This window comes from Rhinolophus sinicus, chromosome 16 (assembly GCF_057876585.1).
Source record: "Rhinolophus sinicus isolate RSI-liver-muscle chromosome 16, RSI-T2T, whole genome shotgun sequence".
Lineage (NCBI taxonomy): Eukaryota > Metazoa > Chordata > Mammalia > Chiroptera > Rhinolophidae > Rhinolophus > Rhinolophus sinicus.
In genome coordinates this window covers 10,704,124-10,725,269 of record NC_142516.1, presented here as the reverse complement: position 1 = coordinate 10,725,269, position 21,146 = coordinate 10,704,124, and the positions used below count along the sequence as shown (strand labels likewise).

At 45.4% G+C, this 21,146-nt stretch overlaps 1 protein-coding gene across 4 annotated transcripts in view; it reads left to right on the top strand.

Annotated features, from left to right (window-relative positions):
* The window catches only part of RABGAP1 (RAB GTPase activating protein 1), a 146,695-nt gene extending 126,037 nt beyond the window's left edge, over positions 1–20,658 (top strand). For all 4 annotated transcript variants that reach the window (XM_019728505.3, XM_019728506.3, XM_019728507.3 and 1 more), the window contains 7 exons: positions 7,317–7,409; positions 7,841–7,951; positions 15,574–15,678; positions 16,496–16,579; positions 17,247–17,318; positions 18,867–19,064; positions 20,400–20,658. In XM_019728505.3, the coding sequence (XP_019584064.1) occupies positions 7,317–7,409; positions 7,841–7,951; positions 15,574–15,678; positions 16,496–16,579; positions 17,247–17,318; positions 18,867–19,064; positions 20,400–20,522 (786 nt within the window). In that variant the 3' untranslated portion in view covers positions 20,523–20,658. The remainder of the gene's footprint in view (positions 1–7,316; positions 7,410–7,840; positions 7,952–15,573; positions 15,679–16,495; positions 16,580–17,246; positions 17,319–18,866; positions 19,065–20,399) is intronic.
* Positions 20,659–21,146: the final 488 nt, after the last annotated feature.

The following is a 21,146-nucleotide window of genomic DNA, read 5'->3' as shown; positions in this document are numbered from 1 at the left end:
AGCGTGGAAACCGAGGCTTACAGAAGTCAAGTGACTTACCCAGCTGGTACTGGCTGGGCAGTGCCGAGCCCTAGTGGAACCCAGCCGGGCCTTCTGACTTGACCTTCCCAGTGCTTGCTTTCCACTTGGTCGCTGCCTCTTCTCATTGCAGAAGTGCAGCAGGAATAAATCTGATGTGGCAATACCTGAAACGGCCACAAGATGGTGTGTTATTCAAAAAGGTCCGTGTTCCTGCCTGTGCCTGAGTCTTCCTTTTCTCTGTAAACCTTTCTCTGTGTCTGTCGTTACTCGCCTCTCTTTACTTTTCTCTCTTTACAGCCCTTTTACTTCTCCACTTCTTCTCCCTCCTTTTCCTTAGTTTATTATGGGACTGAAATATTTACTTTATGAGGAGTTTCTCATCTCCTGCTACTAATCTAAAAGTTAACAACATACATCCAAACTAATTTCGCTGTCCGTTGAACTTCTCTTCCTTTGTGGGTCAGTGTCCTGAGGCAGAAAAATTGTTTCCACTTCTGATACAAGGTCTAAAAGGAATTTCACTTTCAATAGATTGTCCCAGGAATTTGTGTGAAGTCTTAGGAGCTCCACAACCCTTTCATATCATAACTGTGCCATGCATTGTCTTTAAAGGAGGGGAAATGGGGGGGATCATTTTTAGGTCTTTAAAATTTTTGATTCAAGAAGTATATGAGAGCAACTGGTTTTTTATTATCTCTACAGGGATTTTATTTTTACTTATTTTTTAAATCAGTCATACTTTTCTGTCATACTTTTTTTTTTTTTAAGATTTTATTGGGGAAGGGGAACAGGACTTTATTGGGGAACAGTGTGTACTTCCAGGACCTTTTTCCAAGTCAAGTTGTTGTCCTTTCAGTCTTAGTTGTAGAGGGCGCAGCTCAGCTCCAGGTCCAGTTGCTGTTGCTAGTTGCAGGGGGCGCAGCCCACCATTCCTTGCGGGAGTTGAATGGGCAACTTTGTGGTTGAGAGGACACGCTCCAACCAACTGAGCCATCCGGGAGCTCAGCGGCAGCTCAGCTCAAGGTGCCGTGTTCAATCTTACTTGCAGGGGGTTCTGCCCACCATCCCTTGCGGGACTTGAGGAATTGAACTGGCAACCTTATGGTTGAGAGCCCGCTGGCCCATATGGGAATCGAACCAGCAGCCTTCGGAGTTAGGAGCATGGAGCTCCAATCGCCTGAACCGGGCCGACCCTCTACAGGGATTTTAGAGAACAAGTCAGATGTGTGGGGCTAGTTTAGAAGAAGCAGGAATCATACTAAAAGAAATGGCTCAGTGGGTCTCTTAGATCAAACTCGAAGACTTGACCCTTTTGTTGTAGAATCCTGCCGAAGATTAAATGGAATTTCTGAACCATTGTAAAACCGTTGGACTTTGTTATTTCGAATATAAAGGGAAAGTGCTAGACTTCAGACTACCTGTGAAAAAAGACATTATACAAAAATCAAACAGCAGTATCTCCAAATTAATGTAATCCTAATTTTTTGCTATTTGGAGAAACAGAAAACCCTTTGGTGTTTGGCAATATTTGCCCTTGGGAAGATATTTTTTTTTCCCCATGAGCTAAAAGCAACACTAGTTTGAATTTCATTCTGTGCTGCAATCACTTGTGTGTGTTAGGATTTTTAGCTCTGTCATTGCAGTGATGTCATCAGCCGTTTCCTGATGTGTTCACAGACTCTTCCAATGTGTACACCTAGTGACTTAGTCCTTAGTGACCACATGAGGTCATTTTACAGATGTGTATACTGAAGCTTAAAAAATTGAAGAAAACTCCCGAAGGGTATAAAGTTCGTAAGTGATGAGTAGGGATTAGATCGCAGGAATTTCAGACTCTAAAGTCAATGCTTATTGTCAGTGTGCTTTACTGTAAATGAGGGATTGGATGGATAGGACAAGAGATACTTGTATTGGCCCATTTTTGGTGACATTTGTCATATTGTGATGGGTAACTTAGTTTCTGTGTCAGTGTTGAAACTTACTCTCTCTGTACTGTACCTAAGTTCAGTTTCCCTTATTACTAGACTAGACTGTAGTATGGCTTCTCACTTTCTAGAATTAGATTTCATGGCGAAACTTCTGCATGGCTGCTGTTTCTCTGCAATGGAACTGACATTTTGCCAATGCTGCAAGGACAACAGTGGTCACTACGTTCTTACTTTATTGTAATAAGCTGGTTTCCCTTGGTCCTTATCTGTGTTTGGGTTCCCTGCTACTGACTTGCTTCTTGCATTTTAGAAAAATACTCTGATGGGAGAACCAGAATGCCTAACTTTATTAGTGATCTTTCTTCAGACAAGTCGCTTTACCTATCTAGGTCGCAGTTCCCTATCAGTAAAATGAAGGTGATAATCCCTGCCGTGCAGTGTCAGAAAGTTATTTGGAGGATTGAATAGAATAGTAGGTGTGGAGGTATCTTGTTATTTTGATAGTCCTGTGTAAATCTCAGGTTCTTTTAATTAATAACTGAAAAGTGAAGTTCTTGCCCCAAGCATTCTCAAGAAGGGAGATGGACGCGAGTCAGGTTTCTTTATTTAGCATTGAGGACCTTGGGTCAGAATCTCCTGAATGAGCAGGACTTCCTCCTACCCACCTGCTCACCCACAGAGCTGCTTTCAGCCCCGCCTCCTACCTTCACTGGACTCCTGTGACTCCAACCCAGCAGGCGTTCTGACCTTTGCAACAGTTTCTTAAGCCAGCAGCCTGTTTCCTGCTCTTCTGTGTTAAATGGACTTGGTTTAAATGGCTCATTGTTTGCAGCACATGTTCTGAGGATGGTTAGGCCTCTGATTTAGGCCAAGGATGCAGATGATAATAATAATAACAAGTAATAGCTACTCTTCATTAAAAAGACCACACTGTGTGCTGGGGACTCTCCTGAGCTCTTTATAATACATGCTTTATATCATGTGAGCCTCATAATAGTAGCCCTCATCAGGACTGTTGGGAGTGTCACAGATGAGGAACCTGAAACTGAGAGAAGGCAGCTTGACCTTGGGCATCCAGAAGTTTGTTAGCAGAGCCAGGATTCAAGTCTTGGTCTGTCCACCTGCAGACTGTACCATCTCACTGCCCCCCAAGTCAGCAGCCACTCTCTTTTTCCATCTGTGTGGGCCTTGATCAGAGACCACCTTTTCCAGGGCAAGTAGCACATGTTTTAAGAGAAAGCATTATCTAGTGCCTGTGACAGATTGATGACAAGTGAGTGAGCAAGGGGAGGCATTTAGGACTAAATTTGTACTTCCAGCAAAGTATGAAACTGGCCTGTTCCAAGTCTCTGCTTTCTAACTCAAGGTTTCTTAACCAGGGACTGTGGATGGGCCTCAGGGAGCCCATGGGTGCTCTGAAATGGTATGGAGAACGTTTTATTGCTGGGATGGGGTGCGGAGGGCTGGGGTGGGGCAGAGCTGGCTTCTGTCCTCTTTTATAGGGACACTGTTTTTCTGGGAACCATGGCTCTCAGGAGCCTCTCAGAGTGGTTCTGTTCCCAACAATGTTAAGAACCTCTGTACTAATTGCAGTGGAGGAAAAAATTGGTTTTACCTAAATTACAAACTCACTCTTATCCCAGGAAACTGTTAGAGTTTTTAACCCCCAAAAGTACATTTAAACAGAACAGAGTTCAAATTTAATCCTCTTTGAGGACAAAAATACCCCTGTCTGTCAAGCTGTGATTTCCACAGCCATCTGATAAAAGTCAGCCAACCGTGGGTGTGATTCAGAGCTCGGGCTCATTCCATAGCTGTCCTGCTTCCTGAGTGCAATTAAAATGTTAGTGGTGTAAATAAGAGACAGACAAAATAAACCTTGGACTTTTAAGAGTGGGGGCTATGTCTAAGGTATTCTCGAGCGTACTGTGTGCCAGGCATTAGCCATTGGCAATGAGTAAAGTTCTCGTGGACTTTGCGTGTTGTGATCTGCGTACATCTCTGTATCACCAGTGCCCGGCAAAGAACTCTACATGTAGTCACACTCACCTGGTGGGTAAATAAACATCCCTGCTGCATCCTGATTAGGTTAAAAGGAGGCCATTGGCTTTCACTTGTCCAACATCTGTTTATGGGGTCTGGATTATGTTCCAGGCATTGAGCTGGGCACTGGTAAGTAAAATAGATGTGGCCTGTTTCCTAGTGGGAAGACAGACCATCAAGTAAGCACAAAAATAAATCATTGAACTTGGACAGGTGCCATGAGGAATTGACTTGATGCTATGAGAACATATAACGCATGCCTGGCCTAAGAGAGGGCAGAGGGCATCAGGGGAAGGTCACTAAAGAAGTGATGTTGGAGCTCTGATCTGAAAGGTGAATGGGGGTGAAGCCCGTGTGGCATTGTCTAGGGAGGGACCAGGCTCACAGTGTACATTCACTTTGGGTGCCATTTCCATTCAAAAAAGAAGTGGGGGTCCATTCTTACTGATTAGCAAGCATTTCTGGCACTCTGTATGTGCATGGGCAGCGGACAGTGCTGAGTAAGACACAGCTCTGACCTAGAGAAGCATTGATAACGGTGCTGGTCTCTCCTAGGTGCAGCCGCATGTGAGGCTTCAGTTGGTGCTTTGGCTGCTGGTACCTCTCAGTTCCCCATCGAGGTATCAGGCATCAGTGTTTCTCACAGAGTCTGTGCCTCAGAGGCAGCCTGAATTAATTGGCTCCGGTTTGCAGCCCCCATGATCCACAAGTCAGGATCAGCTGCAAACCCAGTATAAGCAGGGTTGTTTTTATTTTTTGTTTGTGGTGGCGCTGGGGGGGTAAGATGTTTAAGAGAGGGAGGGAGGGAGGGAGGGAGTGAGAAGCAGTGAGGCTGAAGAATGGGAAGGGAGCCTTAGCTGGTAAAGAAGTTAGAACTCTGGACCAGCAAGCTCTGCGGCAGACGGTGGAGCTTTGTCTGGGTTCAGTCCTGCAGGGTGACCCCTGAGAACTGATTTAGAACCACATGGAGACTGTCATCTAGAGAAATGAGCAAGGCTATCTTAGAGAAGCCTGGAATAATTAGAATTATTTTTTAAGCAGTATTTGTTTTGCTTAGTTATAAAAATGATTTATGCTCAATGCACGACACTTGGAAGACATGGGAAACACATAAAGAAATGCCCATATCCTATCACGAAAATGTAAGCAGCAAATGAGATAACATGTGTAAAGGGTCTGGCACTTCCTCAGGGGCTCACTGTTAACTGCCATTACAGTGAGGGGGGAGAATCAGCCCTTTTGTTCTGAGAGCGAGGCATTTACGTGTATAAGGGATAATGAAACGTAGAAGAAATTATGTTCTAATTAGTCGTTTAAAATGTGTATTTATGGGGGGGAAATGTTCATTCTTCCTTACCCCAGTATGAGAATGAAAAGTTACGGAATCCTGAAGGTTTGGGAGAATGTTTTGTAGGATTTGGTGTCAGTTCTTTTTTAACTTTTTATGAAACACTAAGGGGAGCTTCATACCCACTGCCGGCCTTGTCACTCACCCAGACTGACAGCAGAGAGCTGTGGGAGGAAGTGTCTGCTGCCCGCAAGCCTTGTTACTGTCTGTCCTCTGCTATTGATCGCTTAGGATTGTTTATAAATTTACTGATCACACAGATGTTTTATTTAGGCGCTTTCTTTGTGGATCACATATACAATAAACGTTTACCCTGGCATTAGCCTTAAACCGCAGAAGATCTGAGTTTAAAGATGTCACTCTCCCACTGTGGCCTCACCCCACTGTTAAATGGACATCTTTCTGTAGACTGCAGCCAGGGCATAGTGTGTGTTCTTGGCTACCTCCCCTCGGGCTGCAGCCAGACTCCAGGAAGAAGTTCTGGTTGAGACCGACCTGTAACATCCCGACAGTGCAGTGTCCATAGAGTCAGGGGCCGAGGGACAGCGGGCAGCGCGCGTGAGGTGCAGAAGGAATAGTGGAGGCGCTGACACCAGCGTGCTGCAAACTGGGGCCGATCCCATCCCCTTTTCTAGTCTCAGTTTCTTCGTCTATAAAGTAGGGAAGGTGGACTGGACTAGTTCTGTCTGAGATTCCTAATTACCTGGAACTGGGGGCTAAAATTTGTGAGTCAGCAGTGTGGTGCTGATTATTAAAGCTTTGGGAAGGGATGAGTGTTAGCTTTGTGTCATTCTTTAAATTGCATATATCTGTTTTATCACTTTTCTATTTCTTATATTTTGTAATTTTTTAAAATGTAAAAGAAAGCACCAAAGAAGAATGGGTTAGCAGTTTAGAGGAAGGAATCAAACAAAAAACTAAGGGTTGCATTTGAAGGCTTGCCCTTGGTTATGGTCCAGATTGAAGAAAGAGAAGGGCCAACCAGTGAAAGGGTACGGTGGCGGGGAACCGGTTAGGCAGTAGGAGAGCTAAGAGACTAGAGCGAGCAAGAAGAGATTTCCTAGAGAGGAGAGGAGTGGCTTGGTCGTGTTAAACATGAAGTCAAGGAGTTTTGAAGTCTAGTTGGGGAGAAGTAGGACCCGCTGGATGGAGCGAGGGCACTTTCTGTGGAGTAGTTAGAGCAAAAGCTTGATTTAGAGAGAGGAGAGAGAGAGGCCATGAAGCGATGGAAGTGAACGGTATAGACCTGTGGTTCGCAGTGGTTGCTTGAGAAACGCTTGAGAGAAGAGGGCAGCAGTTAGGCAGGATGGAAAAGCAGCTAAGTGGAGTGGTCAGGAGAACTGTGTTTTTAAGGACAGAGAGAACAGAGCCTATTTGAAAGCAGCATAGGAGCCAGCAGACAGTGAAGGTAATAGGTGGCAGGATAGTGAGGTGGCTACAGCTTGGACTTTGGATGGAATTTAGCTGCCTGGGTTCAAATCCTAGATCTGCCAGTCCCTAACTGAGTGACGGTATAAGGAGTGAGGTATAAGGAGTCACATAACCTCCTTATACCTCAGTTAACTTACGTAGAAAATGAGGATAATATTGTACCTTGTAGAGGTGACATGAGGTCACAGATTTAAAGCACCTTGCAGCAGTGCTGGTATGTGCTAAATAAATGGTGCTGGGGGATGGGGGGTGATGATGGTAGGACCCAGAACTCAGATGGGAGAGGCTATCTGTAAGCGGGCTCATTCTAAGACTGTTAGTGAAAACCTTAGGGATTTGTTATCCCCAACAGACCCCTGGACACAGTAGTCATCAAGTAGGAATTCCAGAAACCATTGTGATGATTTCCCTCCAAATACAGGAGACACCACTTCCATAGGCCCTGGGGACACCCCGGTCAGCAGAAGTCTTGGTCTTCAGTGAAGGCCCTGAAGCACCCACCTCTCTCTGATACTGTGTAATTTGTGCTGTGGTTTATCCTACAGATTAGTCAGAAGAAGTTGAAAAAATATGAAAAAGAATATCATACCATGAGGGAGCAGCAGGCCCAACAGGAAGACCCTATCGAGCGATTTGAGGTTGGTTTGCTTATGGCCTACATGACATGAAGAGCTGTCAGCCTTTCATTCCAGATAATTGTGCCTGTAACTAGCTTTAGTAAGCTCTTCTTAAAATTCAGTTCACTGTTTCTAGGTTCAAGTTTCAGTTTGAGTTTGCAAATGAGAAAACAAGTTTGTTTTGCTTCCAACCAGCTGCGTAGTTTGTTACACTTCAGTGGCCTTTCGGCCCAGTTAATAAGAAGCAGCTGCTTGACAAGGTCACTTGAATCAGTTAAGTATTTCTCTGTGGAGATAGAAAATGAGAAATTATTGATTGGTAGCACATTAGGACCAGCACATCTCCACAGTTTCCACAGGGCTCAGAACGTAGTTTTGAGGGTTAGCCCTGAGAAATTGTCATTTTCATCTGATTTTTATGTTTCTCTAACTGATTTCCTTTTACCCTTCAGCGCGAGAACAGGCGCCTACAAGAAGCTAACATGAGACTGGAACAGGAAAACGATGACTTAGCTCATGAGCTCGTGACCAGCAAGATCGCACTGCGAAAGGACCTGGACAACGTAAGCCTGACTCCTCTGAAGGGCTAGGTTATGGTAAACGCGACTTCTCCCTTAATCAAGTGAAATCCTTACATTTTAGTGTTTGTTGTTCTAGTTAGTTACCTGCCTCTCGTGATACAACTGGCTCTGGGCGAGCGGTATCCCTTCCCTCCTTCCCTTCAGGGATTATCCATCACCTCGGGAAGCCCTGTTACCACATTCTTTTCTCATTACACACGCATCCCAACACTTTTTGATTGAGACCTTTTGGCTAATTCTTAAGCTATCATAATTGGCAGTAGCATTTAATCATGATGATTTTCTTAACTTCTCCCTAAGACAAGAGATTTTGTTACCTTGCGTATCATGTGCCTGTTGAGTAAGCACTGCCCATTGTAATAAAGCTTAGTGCCCCAGGAGCTTGATTTAATTAGTAATTTCTGTTGGCAGATGTTTTTCTTTGCTGTTCCTAATCTTAAAAAGTTGTGATGGTGGCTTTCCTGGCAGGGTCGTTGTCCGTTTCCTATACTACAATCTTCCCTTAGAAGAAGTGTAGTTTCTTATTCATGGTTTAGGTCAGAGGTTGGCAGACTTTCTGTAAAGGGATAGATAATAAATATTTTATTTAGGGCTTGTGGGCCATATGGTCTCTGTTGTAACTGTTTGTGCCATTGGCTCAGAAGTAGCCATAGACAGTAAGGAAACAGATGAATGAACATGGCTGTTCTAATAAAACCTTTACAAGAATTGGTGGCATGGGCCGTAGTTTTCCAGCACTTGCCTTGGATCTTCCTGTCTGGCTCTTAAGGTTACTTTTCTGCTCATTGGTTTCCTGAGGTACTAGAAATGGGCTCAGGCTGCTGGGGAGACTTACATGATAGATTGAACCCCACAGGATCTGTGACTTCACAGCGTCCCTGACTTCCACCAAATGTGTGTGAAAATGCTGTGCAGCGCTGTGTTTCTTTGGAAGTCTGCGCTTTCACCAAGTGGTTCACATGTTAGATGAGAGAGACAGCAATATCTACTGGTCCTTATGACTTCTCTTTAGAAATAGAATAATGGAGTAAAACATTTTGAACAGACCTGGATTCTAATGCCAACTACTCCATTTTCAAGTACAGAAAAATGTGGGAGGTAGAATAATGACTATGTCCCAGGGTAGCGTGAGAATCACTTGATTTGGTGTATGTAAAAAGCAGCACCACCCCACCACACCCTCCAAAAAATTATGCACAGGCAGTGTTAGTTCCGTGTTTGTCTGATTGTCGGCTACAAATAGCCGCGTGTAACTGGGAAGGCTCCTTTTTCCAGTTTCTGCAGGGAGGGTGTTTGAAGGTCATTAGCCCTCAGTAACCAGAACCTGGCGATTTCACTGATGTTTGGTTTACCACAGTCAGCTCATCAGGTTTGAGTTTCCTCCCCACGGTGCAGATTCCCAGCATCCCCCATCTGTGCTCTCTGTAGAAACGCTCCATGAAGCATTCCCTCATGGAGCAGGCCTTTGCCGAGTGAGTGGAGGGAGGCTGGTACACACGAGCAGGGGCCCCTGAAGCAAGGCCCAGTGCACGCCTGAGTGGCTCTCAGCAGCTTAGATCCTGCAGAAAGGAGGTGCGAAAGAAAAAGAAGGGAAAGTGGGGCCTGCATAGGAGCTTTGTGTTCTGCAGTAAAATTATGTAAGAGGCAACGTAAGCTAAAATTCCAAGTGGCTTTTCCGTTTGAGCTGGGGCATTCTGCAGTCTGCCAGGCTCAGCGATAACACTGCTGTCCCACTCATTTTAGGTGAATCACATAGACTTCTTATGTGCCAGGAGCCTGCCCCACACAGTTGAAACCTTTTTTCAAGTTGTCTTCGCCTGACACACAGTAGTCAAAGAACTAGGTGACATTCCCGATATCAGAAGTGAGAACCAGTGACCATACTGAGTCCCCACTTACCGATGATCCATGTGACAGGCACTGTGATAACAAGCGCTTCGCCAGCTCTAAATCTCTTCTCCTTGCTCAGCCTTGTAAAGACACTACGGGAGCCCCATTGATGGATGAGGATTTTGACCAGTTAGGAAACTTGAGATGCAGAGAGATGAAGGCAGCCAGGAAGAAGCAGAGTCAGGAGCCTAACCCAGCCCAGGCCTTTTCTACACTGTTCAGAATAAATGTGCAATAAGGAGCCATGATTGGATGTCATGACGACATCAGAAACACGCCCCCAGGAGGACAGGTGACACTGGCACATAGCAACAGGTGGCTCTTGAGCCCAACAGCTTAGGTGCTGCTCTGACTGCTTGGTGTTTATCATCTTATCAAACCCAGAAGACAGCCCGTGTTGTATAAGGGATACAGCTATGACCCCCATTTTCCTGATGAGGAAACTAAGGCAACAAGTCGGTCACACTTAGTCAGAGTCAGTGGCTGAGACTTTGGATTGACACCCCGATGGCCTGACGCCAAAGCTTACACTCCTTCCTCGGCTCAGAAGAGCAGGGCGCCTGCTGTGTTTAGGGCGCAAGAACATCAGACTGGGGTCCCATTGTCCAGCCACCTAAGTACTTAGCACACAGCCCTTCACCGCACTAAACTTGGCGTCCCTTTCCCATTTAGTCTCCCAGTTAGTCTTCTCTCATTTCTTGGAATCATCACTGAAAATCAGCGAGGTTCTGAAGTGAGGCCTGTGGGGGCCTCACCTTTGTTTGACTTCAAGGACTCGGGTTTTGAAAGAACTTCATTCCTTTCAGCTCTTCCCATTCTGCATCCCAGAGAAAAGCTCTGGTATGTGGCTTATAGAATTTCCAGACCCCTCTTGGTATTTCCAATTGATTTTACATCACTTTTGTTATTCCTCACTTGTCACTTTTCTTACGGTCACACAGCAGCTATGGAGAAATTCCCGGTCAGGCACGGAGTCCCTAGGTGACCCCAACCAAGCTTTCTCCTGTGTGAAATGGGAGTAGTGCCCGGACCTGACGTTGGTGCTGAAGGCTGAGAGAGCCTGTGCAAGGCCTCTGACACAGCACTTGGCAGGAGCATGTCGGAGTCCCCGCTGGCGTGGTTACTCTGCAGTAAGACTGTCCTGGGAGAGCGAAGGAAGCCAACTCAGAGCCCACCTGCCCAGATCTGAATATGGGCTCCTCTGCGTGCTAGTTCTCAAACCTTAAGCAGATTGCTAAGCTTTGCCCACTGAATTACTTAGGCCTCTTTATCACAAATCGGTTGACTCTGTATGTGTGGGTCTCCTAGATTCCGTATTACTCCACTGATCTATATGTGTACCCTGTGCTAACCCCACACTGTCTTAAAGTCAGGTCATATAAGGCCCCCAACTTTGATGTTCTTTCTAAAAAATAGTTTGGCCATTCTAAGTCATTTACATTTCTATATAAGTAGAGTTTGGTTTGTCAACTTCTAGATATAAGCCTTCTGGATTTTGAGTGGGGTTACATTGAATCTGTAAATCAGCTTTGGGAGAATTAACATCTGAACAATAATTAAACCTTCCAATCCATGAATATGTTATAATTTCCATTTATTTAGGTCTTTTTCAATTTTAGCATTGTGTTTTACTTTTCGGTTGATAGGTTTGCACATATTTTAATCTGTTATAAGCCTTTTGTTTTTTAATTGCATTTTCCAGTTGTTTATTGCTGGTTTCTGGAAATACAATTGATGATGACATGATGTATCCTGTGACCTTGCTAAGTTTGCTTATGATTCTAGTAGCCTTTTTGTTTGTTTTTTAGGATTTCTCCACAGACACGATCCTATCATCTCTAAATAGAGTTTGACTTCCTTTCAAGTCTTTATGCCTTTCCCCTTGCCTTTCAGCACTGACTGGGAGGGACCCTCAGGACAGTGTTGGGTGGGGCGTGGACCTTGCTGCCTGGCCCAGATGTCAGCTGTAGGTTTTCCCTGGATCAGGTCGAGGAAGTTTTCCTTTCTTCCTGTTTGCTGAGAGCTTTTGTCATGAATGGATTTGAATTTTGTCAAATGCTCTTCATGCATCTCTTGCGGTGACTATTTGCTATTTCTCCTAATTCTGTTAATATGGTAAAATACATTGATTTTCCTATGTAAACCAACCTTGCATTCCTAGGAAACTTGCAGTTTCTATGTTTTTATTAAGATTTTTATTTGTATTAAAGATTTTTATGTTTATGAGGAGTATTGGATTGTCTTTAATGTTTTTGTCTGGTTTTGAGGTTGCTAGCCTTCAAAAATGAACTTGGAAGTATTCCTGTTTTCTTAAGTATTTTATGTAGGATTGTTTCTTGATTAAATCTTTGATTTAATTCTCAGTGAGGCCACGTGGGCCTGGAATTTGTACTTAGCAGGAAATTATTTAATTATTAATAATTTCCTGCTAAAATATATTCAATAAATTAATTTATTTTCAGATATGGAGCTATTCAAATTTTCTAATTCTTCACGTGTCCATTTTGATAATTTGTCTTTAATTTACCCATTTTGCTTTAGTTGTCAAACATATTGGCATAAAGTCATTGATGTTTCCTTATTCTTTTAATGTTTTAAGAATCTGTTGAGATGTCCTCTCTTTCATTCCTGATAATTTGTGCCTTGTCCCTTTTCTCCTTCTAAGTAAGTAGAAATTTATCAGTTGTGTTGCTCTCTCCAAAACCCAGCTTTTGATTTCATTTTTTTTCTCTCTGTTTTGTTTCATTGATTTCTGTTTTGTTTTTTTATTTCCTTCTACTTTTCTTTTGGTTTAATTTGCTCTTTTTTTTAGCGTCTTAAGAAGGAAGCTTCACCATTGAAATTGAACCATTCTTCTTTTCTAAAATGAGCATTTGAAGTTATAAATCTCCCTCAATCACTATTTCAGCTGCATACTACACATTCTGATATGCTTTGTTTTTATTTTCATTTAGTTTCTCTGATTTCTTCTTTGACCTGTGAGTTAATTAGTAGTGTGTTGTTTAATTTTCAACTAATAGGGATTTTTCTAGAAATTTTTCTGTTGTTGATTTCTAATTCAATTGTGATCAAAGTATGTATCCTTTCTGATTCTAATCATTTTTAAATATACTTACGCTTATTTTAAGGTCTACCATCTGGTCAATTTGGGTGAATATCCCAAATGCACCTGGAAAATGTGTGTGTGGTATTGTGGTGGGTGCAGCACCCTGTAAATGTCAGTTCAGTCCCCTTGGTTGAGTGCTGTTCCGATTGTCCACAGATGTCCTGGTTTTCTCTCTGCTGTTCTGTCACTTCCTGAGAGAGCAGTGAGAAAGTCTCAAATTGTGCATTTATCTTTTTCTCCTTTCAGTCATGCTTTTCCTAGTTTGAATTTATGCATATATTTCTGATTATTACACCTTCTTAATGGAGTGACTCCTTTATTGTTAGGAAATGTTCCTCTCTGTCCCTGGCAATACTCTTTGTTGTGAAATCTCCTTTGTCTGATAATCAATATAATCCCACTTTCATGGTATTACATGGTATATATCCTTTTACTTTTTTAACATACCCGTATCTTTATATTTAAAATGGGTTTTTTGTAGCCAGCATATAGTTGGGTCTTGCTTTTTAAATTCAGTCTGATAATCTCCTTTTACTTGGAATGTTTAGACCAGTTACATTTAGTGTAATTATTTATATGGTGGATTTAAGTTTACCGCCTTGCTATTTGTTCTTTCTGTGTTGTATTTGCATTTTTGTTCTCTTCCTTCCCCCCACCCCTTTTCTGCCTTCTTTGGTTTAATTGGGTATTTTCGTGATTTCATTTTATCACCTCCATGCCTGAGTGGCTGTTCCAGAGCTCTGTCATCTCCAGAGCTCTGCCCCATGGCTTCCAGCTGCCTCAGCTGCTCTGTCTCCTTCGCCCCTTGAGGCGTGCTGTGATTGGAACCCCCACCCTGCTCCTTGGTCCGGCATGAACCTCTAGGCATGAACCTCCAGGTGGCGGTAGGACTCACCTTGTGCGTTCTTCTTCTCCCAGGGACCACAGTTCTGTATTTATTGTTTTCCGTGTCTGAGAACAGTCGTTTTGTATATTTTGCCCACTTTTTGGTTTAGAGTGTTAGGGTGAATCTGGTCCCGATTCGTCCTTCGTGACCAGAAGTAGAAGTCTGGATTTATGCTTATCATCAGCCGACCTTCTCTCCTCGTGTGCTTCTGTGACTGGAGGGGCTGCGCAGTGAGTGTGGCGCCCTGCGAGGCCCCTGGCTGGCTTAGAACAGCAGTCCCTGCACCTGCCCATGGGCACGGTGTTGAGTCAACTCTTGTGCTGGGCTTAGTATCGGGACACCTGGTTTGGGAATCCAGCTGTGCCGCATGCATTATGAGAGCTTGGAGAAATGACCTCCCTACCTAACCTCCTTATTGATGGGGGGGTCATGGTGGGCAGGGAAGACGGGGGTTAGAAGAGTGACCTGGCCGGCCCACACCTCTTCCAATCAGTCTTAGTGTTAATCATTTCCGAGCGTGGTAGTGGTGATGAGTAAACGAGGGAGCGTAAGTGTGTGCCACAGATTCCAAAGTACTGCCAGTCCAAGGCAGAGAAGGGAGAGGCAATAGGGGGTTCTGTTGGTTAAAGTAAAGCTAAATCTTGAACAGGACTTCATGCTCCTTCTTTCTTTCCTACTTATTTCCTCTGTGTTTCTCTTGTCCCTTTTGATTGCTCCTTGGGTTTGAGCTAGACAAGGAGATGACAAGCCACTCCCCAGAAAGGACAGGCCTTAACTCTAAGACCCCATTTACATGCATGCATGTAGTTTGTTAGTAATTAGTGGCCTTTGCAGTTGTCATATCATGCTATTCTCAGTTCTCCATTTAAGGCCCCAGCACTCTGGAACCTGTTTCTTCCAAAGAAGATGCATCAGAAGTGTGGTGTAGAGGAGAGCGCAGGGGCTGTTGCACTACTCTCGCTAGCTAGGGCACGTCAGAGATGCTGTTCACCCATTGTCAGCAAAGTTGTGTGTAAGGAGCCTAGTGCTCTGAACTCGGAGCTTCCACCCGTTTCCCTGACTGTCCTCTAACGTGCTGCTGTCATTATTCTTCACTTATCCTGGGAATGTCCAGTGTCAGGGACTTAAATCATTTTCACTTGGACCCATAGATCTCTCCTCCAGACCTTTACATGCTTTAGGAAAAAAACAGGGGTAGAGGATGGCCATTTCTGATAATAAAAGGACGCTAGGAAAGGGGTGACCTCCTTTATCAGGTGACAGGAGAGTGAAATGCAGAACTTGTTTGATGAAACAGGAAATAATTGGGATTTTGGAGGAAGAAACCAGGACTTATTACTATTAATGACAGTGACAGCTATCCCTTAGTGCGTGCATGCTGTGTGCTGGGCACTGCTGAATCCTCTCCATGCTTTATCCCTCAGATGAAGAGCCTGACGCTCAGACAGGATCTCAGTGACATGTCCAAGTAGCGTGTAGTCAGGGAACAATGGGAACTGAGCCCAGGCTCTGTGATGCCAAAGGCTGCACTCCTGAGCACTGCCCTGCACTACCTCTGTGCGAGGCACTTCTGCACGAGTCTAGTCTCAGGGTGACCTTGGGCATGTCATTTCCCTCTCAGGTCAGTTTCCCCATCATCTTAAAATGGGGTTGTGCTGGGTGATTCAAACCCCTTCCACTTTTCAATCTTTGTTCTGTAGCAGCGTCTCTTAAATGTTTCAGGCTGAGGAAAAGGCAGATGCACTGAATAAGGAGCTGCTTATGACCAAACAGAAGTTGATTGATGCAGAAGAAGAGAAAAGACGGCTGGAAGAAGAGTCAGCCCAGGTGAGGGGTGCTTCATCCCCCCTCCCCCATATCCCTGTGTGTCTTGCAGGCGCTTGGTAGTTGGGAGTTCCGCAGGAGGTTTCCTGCTGGCACTGGAGAACCTGGAGACAGCTGGCTTCAGTTTCTCTGCAAAGACCTTTTTTATTTACTGTGTAAAGCATAATGGTTCTTAATACTAATTAAAGCGTAGGAGGAGATGCGGGGCAAAGCCCATCTTTCATTGGGGCGGGAGAAATTCCTGTGTGTCAGCATCTGAGTTGGCAAAGAATAGAGTTAGCGTTTCTGCAGAAGGAAAGCAGACATCGTAAAATGTCTGGCTCTTCCCCTACCTGTCCACTGACATCTCCCACACAGAGCAAACCCTGGAAGGCTGTGCAGAGCCAGCTCTAGTCACTGGGTGCGCAGACCTGCCAGGGCCACAGAAGAGCTTTGGTTGCTTTGGAGCGAGCAGCCCCCACCCCACTTTTCCATAAACGTAAACATCCTCTGGTCTCAGTCAGCAGGGCCTGAGGCGGAAGACAAACCTGCCGTATGAGGAGGCCGCCGTCCTCTGCTGCCTCCTCCGTCTGCGAGGTTTGTGCTGCCTTCTGAGCTCAGGCCCACAGGCTGGGCCCAATCTGAAGTGGGGTTTGGTGTTTGGGGAACGTTTGACTTCCTCCCTCTCCTGGCATCAAGATGCGGTTAGTACTGCCAAGAGTGAAGGAAGGAGGAGATGAACTAGAGCCTCCTCGAGACAGGCCAGGCACTTATGGGAGCTCGTGCCAGAGCTGCCTTCCCGCTTCCCTCACACGTTCACTTCTGCTTTGTTCCTGTGTAGTTAAAAGAAATGTGTCGGCGGGAACTCGACAAGGCAGAATCGGAGATTAAAAAAAACAGTTCTATCATCGGTGACTACAAGCAGGTGGGTCCGTGCACCCTAGAATTGGGCCGTGTTCTCTGGACGCCCTGCCTTCCTGGGTGAAATGTGTCCCCGCCACACCCAGGTGCTTCCCCGCTCTGCCATTGGCACTGCCGAGTCCCTTCCCTGCACTGGACAGGTTACCTCGCAGCTCCTCAGCTGTAAAATCAGGGAGCTAATCGCTGCCTCAGAGACCTGCTGTGAGGAGTCCCTCAGATCGTGTTGGCAGAGCGCCGGCACATGCCCAGCCTATCAGTGGGCACTTAAGGACTGAACACACACTGTTCTTGGGAGCATTTCAGACTTGAGTTATGGCCAGTGTCATGTGTGGTCTGGGGCAGACCAGTTCTCTTCACGGCTGGTGGCATTTTAAGAACATAACTGAATTGGTCTTGTCTCTTCCTGTACTGGGATCTCACGCTGGCTCATGAGTCTGGCAGGTGTTTATAAACCACTGGCCACTGAATGTGGCACTGACAGGTCCCTGCAAGTCCAGGCCCGTGCCTGCAGATGTGGCACAGACAGGAACCTCACATCCCCTCCCGAGCATGGGCTATCTCCATTCCGCCTAGCGTAGTCCCGTGCCACTGGAGAATTCGTCCCCAGCCGTAAGGACGCAGGTGGTGGCATTGATCAAGACTGCCATTTGATGTTATGTTTGTTTCTTTAGATTTGTTCTCAGTTGAGTGAAAGATTAGAGAAGCAGCAGACAGCTAATAAAGTGGAAATTGAGAAAATTCGGGTAAGTCTTCCCTTTCACCAAAGAAGTTTATACCATCTGGCTCAGTCTGTGGCTGGGAGGGGTAGTTTACTTGATCTCAGAAGTGAGAGACTCGCACCAGTACCTGCTGGGGCTCCTGACACAGGCTGGCTCAGTAACTGACAACTGCTGGTGCGCCTGTTTCCTCTGGAAGGGAGTACAGAGGAGCGCTGGCTCTAGATCTCAAAATACAAGTGTCCCTTGTCCTTACAAATTTGTATAACATCCTCCTTGGGCTTGATTGAAAAAGCAAAGCAAGCGCCACACGATTCCCAGGTTGTCATCAGTGTGGGAAGTGAATGCTGTGAGCACAGATTTGGCCCAGGTGGTAGGGGTCACAGGTCAGGACCACGGGGTTGATTTGTCACTCCCTACCCTGTTGTGTAGAATGGGGACACGCCCCCTCTGAGCTGAGTTCCTTCTGCTGTCATAACAGACCCAAGTACTACAGTGAGGACTTGAGTTTTTAATGTGTTGTTGCCAATTGGAGGGCTTTTGTAACTCGGAGCTTTCTTTCTTTAAGCTGTACCTGTATTAGCATACTTATCAAATTTTAGTAAGATGAGTAATTTACTGAAATATGCTTTTCTAACATATTTACAACTCAGTGGACAGGAACGTGGGTTCTGTGCTGGGCCATGTTTGCCCAAAACAACATTTTACCAGAACAAAATGATACCCGGCCCCCATCGAAAGTACTGTTTAACCAGCAGTATCTATTTTTTAAATACAATTTATTTTGTGATTCTAAAACTAAAAGTTGTTGCAGAAAATTTGGAAAATTAGAATAAGAAAAAAACCCTTATAAGCTTACTATCCACAGATAACATCTCGATTAATACTTTGGTGTCTAGTCTTTCAGGCTCTGCTCTGTTTAACATACAGAATTTCATTCATTCTAAGATATGAATTTTTTTTCATATTCACATCTCTGAAATTAAGACATGTTCTATAACTGATGGCTTTTTGTGGTTTAATTGACAGAATACTTTCTTAGAAGAAAAAAATGGTGTTTCTTACAGTCATCTTACTTTGATGAAATACGGTATATATTTGTAACCATACTGTATATATACATTTTTCTGTCTTAGTTCACCCATCATTTAACATTTTACCGTATTATGAAAAATTCCTCAAGAACTTTTTAGAGGCTTCTTCCACAGTATATTGAATTTCTCCCAGGTGTTGGATGGTTTATCCCTTCCCTTTTTTCCTTACCTCTAATTCTGCAGTGAAAATCCTTGTGCATAAATCTTATCTAGTCACTGTTTCTTCAGTGTTTTAGCTGAGGTTCCCAGATAGGAAATTACTGGATCAAGACACAAGAATATTTTTCTTGCTTTCACTATGAAATACCAGCTGGCTTTTCCAATTGGCCATCTGCCAGTTTACAAAGAGAAGGTAGATTTTCAGAAGCTGTAGTGCTCAACTGAGAAACCTTCTCTTGGCCCCCCAGAAAGGAGATGCTCACACCTTCCTAACGGGCCGGTTTCTCCTCTTTGTCTCTTCACATGTGACGTTCAATTTCAGCAAAAAGTGGATGACTGTGAGCGCTGCCGGGAATTTTTCAACAAAGAAGGGCGCGTAAAGGGCATCAGCTCAGCTAAGGACGTTTTAGATGAGGACACAGATGAGGAGAAGGAGACGCTCAAGAACCAGCTGAGAGAGATGGAACTAGAACTGGCACAGACCAAGCTGCAGTTGGTGGAAGCTGAGTGTAAGATACAGGTAACAGCCACGGCCGCCAGCACCCAGGGGGGAGGGACTGCCTGGTGTGGGCTGGAAGCCCAGGCGCCATCTCTACGGTTTGGGATTCTTTTCCCTTTTAAACTTTGACCATAATCCCCACAGGAAGAAGCCCGTAACTTGTTACTTACCAGTGCATGTTTAATTAGTATGTGGCCTGTCCTAAGGATGGGACTTGCTCATGATGAGTTACCCATCGAGCTTGGAATCTTTTTGGTGGAGCAGGAAACACATGATTTGAAATCCCAGCTGCACCATCAAATTCCTTGACCTTGGTTAGTTAGTAACCTCTTTACACTTCAGGTTCCTCTTCTGCAAGTGGAGATGATGGGGGTCCCTGTCTCGTAGTTTGCCCTGAGGACTAAAGATACGATACACAGAAAGGACTGAGCCCAGTGTGAGGGCGTCATAAATGCCCGCGTTCATGTCCCAGCTCTGATCACTTAACTGCGTAGCTTTGTGACTGTGACCACCACCTGATGGTCTGATCCTCCTTCCTGATGACACGGGGGCTTATTGTGCTCACCTTCACTGCATGGCTAGTTCCGTCAGCACCAGTACTGAGCACAGGTAGGCAGTAAGCACTGTTTGCAGGTGGAACCACGTTCAGGAGTAAAGCTTAGCACCCGGTCTCCTACCTCGCACACATTCACTGGGCGTCTGCCTGCCAGGCCGTTGCAGGTGCTGGGGCTGCAAAGCTTAAGACACGGCTTGTGTGACAGTCCAGGACAGTCAGGAAAGGCGTCGCCAAGGCAGCAGTGTCTGAGCTGTGGGCAGAGTGAACGGGTTACAGCCGCAGACGAGGAAGAACAGTGAGCGTTCCTGGGGGGTGGGGGGTGGCATGCTGGGCACAGAGGGAGGAGAGGGCTTGCCCAGTGAGGAGCGTCAGGAAGCGGGGGGCCGGGGGGAGTGGGCGCTGAGCCAGAAGAGAGTCTGCGGGCCACACTGAAGCCTCTCAGATGCCTTGCTAGGGAGTCTCAACTTTAAAGGTTCCTTCTGGAAATGAGTGACGCAGTCTTAACTAGAGCATAGCTCTGTCTCTACCTGGTGTGCAGTGGGTGGGCAACAGAGAGAGACGCTCATTCAGGAGGCGGTTGTAGTACATAGACTAGGCAGGAAACGAGGTCTTAACTAACAAAGGTCCCACCGCTTAGGCAGTCCAGATCTTTCTGTGCCAGTTTGAGATGGGGGAGGGGTGGGCGAGGGGGGCAGAGGCCTCTCAAGAGTAAACAGATTGAATTCTGGTCTTGGCTCAGCTCCGGGGAGGCAACGTCATTGACGCTGGATCCAGCGTCCTCACGTACGTTGTCCTTGCAGGACTTGGAGCATCATTTGGGCCTCGCGCTAAACGAGGTGCAGGCAGCCAAGAAGACGTGGTTTAACCGCACGCTGAGCTCCATAAAGACGGCAACCGGGGTGCAAGGGAAGGAGACGTGCTGAGAGCCACTGCTGCCTCCAGACACCTTCAGAAAGCACGACACCTTTTGTTGCCTTCTTTGGCCAGATGTGTGATTCTGTGACATGTCCCAGGACCAGAATGTCCCTAAGTCAGACTCATAGAAGCTATTGGTAGGTCATTGGACCAGAGCTCCTGACAGGCAGCCTCTGGGGTAAGGCTCTCCTAACTACTGACACTAACAGGCTTGCTAGCCCAACAGCTGCTCTGGACACTCTCTACAAAGTCACTCCTTGGGGTGCCCGCCAGGCCCTTCCCAGTGCAGCTCAGCGCCTCGCCCAGCCCACTGGCTGAGGGGACATCAGATTTGGGGGATCCTTCCAGGCTGTTGGTTTTTTTCTAAACCTTTAATCTTTTTTTAAATATACATATTATATATATATATATTGGGGTGGGGTGGGGCAGGGGATCAGTAACTCATAATTCTTATTTCAGTGCCAGCAGGGGGTCCTTCAGGTAGCTATGGAGAAGCACTTTGTTTTAAATAGGAGGGTTTCATGGTTGTCATTGAAGCCACCTAGTTTTGTTAAACTATATGATGCACAGGTTTTTGGTTTGACATTATTCACGTTTCTGATCAATTCTATGCAACTCTCCTAGTTCCTCTT